This window comes from Humulus lupulus, chromosome 4, assembly GCF_963169125.1.
Source record: "Humulus lupulus chromosome 4, drHumLupu1.1, whole genome shotgun sequence".
In the NCBI taxonomy this organism is placed as follows: domain Eukaryota; kingdom Viridiplantae; phylum Streptophyta; class Magnoliopsida; order Rosales; family Cannabaceae; genus Humulus; species Humulus lupulus.
This window is the reverse complement of record NC_084796.1, coordinates 35,283,623-35,289,836: the sequence shown is the minus strand read 5'-3', so window position 1 is coordinate 35,289,836 and position 6,214 is coordinate 35,283,623. Positions and strand designations below refer to the sequence as shown.

General features: G+C 34.2%; 1 protein-coding gene across 1 annotated transcript; it reads right to left on the bottom strand.

The window, feature by feature from the left end:
- Positions 1-1,352: 1,352 nt before the first annotated feature.
- LOC133830321 (probable inactive poly [ADP-ribose] polymerase SRO5) lies at positions 1,353-4,588 on the bottom strand. The gene is made up of 5 exons (XM_062260287.1): positions 3,569-4,588; positions 2,946-3,190; positions 2,721-2,857; positions 2,509-2,604; positions 1,353-1,711 (listed from the first exon to the last, which is right to left on the bottom strand). Exons 1-5 carry the CDS (start codon positions 4,087-4,089, stop codon positions 1,622-1,624), a joined length of 1,089 nt encoding a protein of 362 aa, XP_062116271.1. The 5' UTR covers positions 4,090-4,588; the 3' UTR covers positions 1,353-1,621.
- Positions 4,589-6,214: the final 1,626 nt, after the last annotated feature.

The window sequence follows — 6,214 nt, the reverse complement described above, 5'->3', positions numbered from 1 at the left end:
TCTTGGGCAGCCCCACCGCGAAACCCATCGCGATGTTTTATTTCCATTATAAAATACTCAAAGGCTACAATAGCTTTACTAGTTTCCGATACTCTGTCTTGACCTGCTAACAGGTTAGGAACTTTGCCACACATACCATTATGTCCCTCTCCATCCCAGACCATCAATATAAAACTTTCAAACTCTGGTACACTATCATGATGCCTGTATGAAGAGAATAAGAGAGTAGCATGAGATTCATCCAGAATCTCTCTATCAATCCCAGTGTCCGTCGGATTCCAAATCCGATCCTTATACCATAATAACCCATACCTGACACTACAAAACCCTTAGCTAATACAGCTAAGACATTTCACTCAACCTTCCTATCTGCAGTTTACTTAATTGTCTTTCCTTTGATCCTTTCCAAAATGATAATCTTAAGCATAAAGTTGGCCACCTGGCCCACCAGAAACTCTACTTTAGTTCTGGTCCGATCCTTTAACCAACATGATGCATATGCAATCACTTTTCCCTATCACTGAGGTGTCATAACAACCTACTAACTAATTATGATCTGCAAGAAGACCCAGAACTTTTTCCCAAGATACATGTAATATCCTGTCCGTCCAAGGAAACTCCTGCCCCTAAGGCGTTCCTTGATCTTGGCAAGACTCTGCAGCTAATATGATCACAAATCCAATTCAAATAATCCTTGAATGCTTTGTTCATCTAATTCATAAAACAACTTGGCATTAACCAGATTCTTAGAACATCATCCAGCACTCCAAGTGCTCTTATCTAATATAAAAACAGTCTTCGGCATATTCTTCTCCCTGATCTCTAGTTGGTACTAACCAGATCAAAGATCCACCTTATCTAATAACTGAGTCTTTTAAATCTTACAACTTTGCTGAAGCTGTTCAAAATAGGTTCAAAATAGTGCCCTAAACTTAATTCCATCCCTGTGCAATCCCACACCACTTAGAGAAGGTTAAGTGTGATGATTCTAAAACTGTGTAGGTATGCAACTACACAGTTGAAGATGACTTAAATGGATTGATGGTTACTACCTATACCAACAAAATACATCTTCTTTTCGGTAACCCATCACTTAAGAACTCCAAAGTTAAGCGTGCTTGAACCAAGAAACAAACGTGCGAGTGAGGACAAAATACTCTGTCCTACAAACTCTTTTTCACTTTATTTGTCTTTATTCTTTCCATTTTCCTTCTTTTGTTTACTTGAGGAGAAGTAGCAAGTTAAAGGGATTGTGGGAGAAGAATAAAGAACAATACCTAAAGCTACTTAGTTCTAGAAGAAGCGGGCGATGTTCTAGTTATCAGATGAAATCATAGATTCGACCCAACATAGAGAACCAACAAATGTTTATTTTTCATTTCCACTATGAGCGAAGAAAGTTACAACTAAACAAAAACAACATATAAAAGCTTTTTTTTCCAATATTAATAGCCAAGTAAACCTTTCTAAGATGCCAAAAAACTTTGAGCCATTCGATTTAGTCTCTCAGCATCTGGTGGACCCCTCAATACATATCAATAAAATCCTCTACTAGTGAATTGTCCCTTTTTCTCACTTAGCCAGCTTCGTCTGTTAATTGTGACTTGTGAGCTCTGACTCATCATTCCAAAGATTTTTGCTTTACAATCTCTGTGACATTCGTGCTCTGATTGTGCACAACCATATTACTCTGCTGCTGTACTCTGGGTTGCTGCAAAATCATAACACAAAATTAATTAACATGACACTCACAAAGTGATATTCCTTTAACTAGAGAGGAAAAAAACAAACTTCTAATTTGAAGATCTTGATAAAAACAAGGCCCATGACATCATATCAAAACATGGCTTGGAATATAGGAAAGAGGATAAAAAATCAACTGGACAAAAAATACTTTGTTCTAATTCATTTGCATTATTATTATTGTTATTCCTTAAGCTGGTACACGATTTTATTCCACTAGAGACACACGTCTTCCATAGTAATTTAGTCTTCCTACGTCATGGGATTCTGAACAAAGTAGAAATCTCTATCTTGATGAGTAAGTAACCAACTTTGGACACCGGCCACAACAACAGAGCCAAAGGCACAAGTAAAATAAACGTAAATCCTAGCATCTAAGTTTTTCAAAAGAAAAAGCGGATTCCATGTAAAAAGGCTTATTATAAAGTTGACTTAGACTAGCTGCCTCTCATAGTGGCATAGTGCCATAACCAAAGTTTGTAAAACGACAGAAAGTCATGGGTGTGAAAGAAAAAATGAGATCATTTGTGTATCTTTTAGTTCCTTGAATATCCTCACATATGAGTGCCGAAAGCATATCTATATATAATGTATAGAAAAATAATTTGATAGATATAGTTGTTTACGTGACCAACTCATGAATGAGTGTAAATTCGAACATACATTTAAGATATTTTATACAAATAATATTATGCCCACAGCAACTTCATTATTTCGTTATAATAATACTAGGGGTTATGGGCTCAGACAGAGCATACTTCATACCTTTGACCTGAATGTTTTTATCACTTTAGTTAACAACTCGTCTCCTGCTATTGTTCTCACACGTTGTATTAGTTCGTTCCTTGTTATCTTCTTGTCCTGAAAAAGAACAAAGAAAGAGCCTCATGAGTAGGAGATCAAATTCAACCACACTAAGCAAACAATCATTACTACTAAAACGACTGATATAAACAAAAGAAGCAAATGGTACTTACTTTATAATCCTTATGGTACTTGGAGATTAAAGCAATTGGCCTTGGAGGTAAGAACTTAGAAAGTACTGATATCAAAGTTGGGAACGGCATCCACGGTGAAGTGGGTCTCCTAAACGACTCTTGGGTCCTTTCAGGAACTAACAAAAACAAAAACCCAATTCAGAAAAACCAACTTCAACACCAACCCATGTCAAGTAAAAATAAAGATAATATGAAGTTTCCAACCTTTGGAGCGAATGGGAGCTCTGAAACTAATGAGATATTCAGGCAAAACACAAGTGTTCATGTGGGTACTCCATATAATGTACTTTTTGGGTGAAGAAAGATTGTCCACACCCGAGTCAAACTCGTCAGAACTCGGAAGGAACTGTTGAGAACCTAAACGCACCTCCTCAGATTTGCCAAGTATTACACGACACAACAAAAGATGTCGTACGCCGTCCTCATCAACACTCGGGGAACCTTCCACACTGTATCAAATTACAACACGTTCATATTCATAACTTTTAAAAAAAAAAGTCAAATGAAACCCAAAAGGGTCAACGCGATAATGAAGTTCTCTGCCGAATTGGACCAAATAACCTTTTGACAAAATCAATCAGAGCTTGTGTTTATTTTGGCCTCCACGCGTAAATTAAATAAAGATACACTAATAAATATACAACCTAATTATTTATTAATATTAAACTTAGTCTACAAAGAACTGCGATACGGCATATTAGACTTCACGAACAAGTAATTTTTTTAATTATTATTTTAATATATACATAATTACCTAATTTTGATTCATGAATTTTTAATAAAAAATTAAAAAAAGAAAAAGAAAAAACGAAACAGTGTTTGCTTACCATTCGACTGGAGAATCATCTGGAGAAAGATAGAGACCGTGACCATACAATCCATAATTATGAGAATTGTGGAATTGGGCGAAGCCATGGGAGAAGATTTTCGAGATTTCATCTTTGCAAGAAGGTTGGTACCAAGCGAACTTGACGTTGGCATAACCTCCACACTTCTTTGCCATGGCTTTGGCGAATATCTGAAAAGAATGGAGCCGGGCTTCTCCCACAATGCTCGAATGGGTGTTTCTTTGAATGGCTACGACTGTTGTTTTCTCTCCAATCGAACCCAAACTCGAGACGAATCTTCTCTTAATGATGTCATGGACTCTGTCTCCTTCGGATAACCGAATCAACCCATCCCCATTGATGAACCCGGTTCGTTCCGAATCGACGCCAGAAACCCCACTTTCGCAATCGGAAAGCGATGACTCGTGCTCTTGAATTGCCTCCGACGCCGAATCTCCGCTACCCTCTTCGGAAAATCGATCATCAACTATGATTTCACGCTTTACTGAATTAAACTCCATACTAAGAAAGTACCCTAAAGCTAATTTGATTTACAGAAAGAGAAAAAGTATGTATTCTATCAGAATTTAACAAAAGAAAACAGTCAGTTGAATTAAGGTCGACAGATTGGTATACGTCAAAGAAGAAGAAGAAGAAGATTTACAGAGATGATGAGGCTGAGAATTTGCAAAGCGTAACATTATTGCAATGATTTGTATAAGAAAATACTAACACATATACATTATTGGCAACTAAGTAAGCTTTCTAGTTTCTACAAAGATTGACAACGAGAAAAGCTCCAAAACTGAAAAAGCTTTTTGGAGAAGAAAAAAATTCAAAAAAGGTGATGAGAATTAGTATCAGTATATATATGTATATCTATATGCATATGGCTATATATGTAAGAGAGGTTTATGTAATGAGTTTACTTGGAGAAGAGGGAGTACAGAGGGGTGAAGGAGAAGAACGGTTACAGATTACTTAAGAAAAAACTAACGACCGCCTCAGGTTAATGGCGGTGTGTGGGCGCTAATTGTTTTGAATGGCCAATCGTTTTGTTTATCGGGCTTTTTAACTCTCAACAATTGGGCCGAGCCGGGCCCAGAGATGGGCCTTCCTTTTAAATTCAAAGGCGGTTACCCAATTCCCAAGAAAGGTTTCATCATGTGAAATTTCTAAACCACCCTTCTGAACACATGTCACGGCTGAGCCGACCTATTCTGTCATTGGACAAATTAGGTATTATTTTTAATATTATCATTGTATTAGTAGGAGTGGTCGGTTGCAAACTTGATATTAATAGACAGATCATCACAGATAGAAATTATTATCTTTTATGTTTTTATAAAGTGCTTTGAGGGTATAACCGTACTAATGAAATATGAGGTTGTTTAGATCTGAATGGATAAGAACTTAGGAAATGGTAACTTTTTTTTTATTATTCACACTAAAAATAAAAATGACTAGGCATAAGATCTGAGTAGATAAGATATGGACAAGGCTAAACAGGAGATGCCCAAAACGTGTGCTGTGAATGTGAGCATGGACTCTATTTTAGCCCTAAAAATGTGAGTTTAGTGGGATGTGTATATTGTGAATTATGAAGCATAGTGGGTTGGGTAATAAAAATAGGCCAGACACGTGAGAGAGAGAGAGTCAAAGGCAAGGCAAATAGCATGAATTAACAGCTTCAAATAGTATGAACTCTTATTAGTATGGCTTGGGCATAAAGATAGTATTTTAAGTACGTACACGTCTCTTTTATTGTTATTGGTTTTGATTTTGGTAAGCAAAAGCTTAGCAAAAATGGCTTAAGTCTCTTCTCGTTTCAATATTACAATTTTATGTTCAGTTCTTCAAATTTACTATTATATATGTGTTTGTGATTTAATTGGACATGTTATATATATATATGTTAATGGCAAAAAAAAAAAAGGAGGGAATAAGGAATGCCAAACTTTATGATTATTGGTTAGGAATTGAATTTTAGCGTAGGAAAGCATAAAGATCTGATCACGTTCTTTAAATGGGAATATGGTGGCTTTTGTTATTTGTTTATTTGTAGTCTTAGTAGCGAATAAGGTATTTTCTTGATCACTAAGTTTTTGCTAAAAAAAAATAATGGAGGTCCTATGGCTATGCACACATAATGAATCAGGTATTTGTTAACATAACTAAAAAGAGTAAACAAATTGACCTTTTTATTTATTAAATTATCAGTACTTTCTGAGCATACATTATAAATATATATATTCTATATAATAAATGTATAAATAACGAATTTTTGTTGGTTTTAGCGATTTGTTAAGTTAATTTTAACAAAATATTCTAAATATTTAACAGAATATATCTTTAAAACTAACTTAAAAATATATATTGATCAATTATATTAATATAACTTTAAATATTATAAAATATCATTATTATAATAATATTTAATGTAAGACTACATATATAATAATTATATTAGTATAAATTTAAATTCAAATATTATAAAATATCATTATTATAATAATATATCATACAAAATTAGATATTTAATAACTATATTAATATAAATTTAAATATTATAAAATATTATTATGATAATAATATATAATCTTATTTTTTTACTAATTATATTAATATAAATTCAAATATCATAAA

Excerpts from the sequence above, each read along its gene's own strand:
- LOC133830321 (XM_062260287.1), bottom strand. The coding sequence starts at position 4,089 with ATGGAGTTTAATTCAGTAAAGCGTGAAATCATAGTTGATGATCGATTT. Across the intron at positions 3,191-3,568 it reads GATGATTCTCCAGTCGAATG|TGTGGAAGGTTCCCCGAGTG; the intron begins GTAAGCAAACAC and ends AATTTGATACAG. Across the intron at positions 2,858-2,945 it reads AGCTCCCATTCGCTCCAAAG|TTCCTGAAAGGACCCAAGAG; the intron begins GTTGGAAACTTC and ends TGTTTTTGTTAG.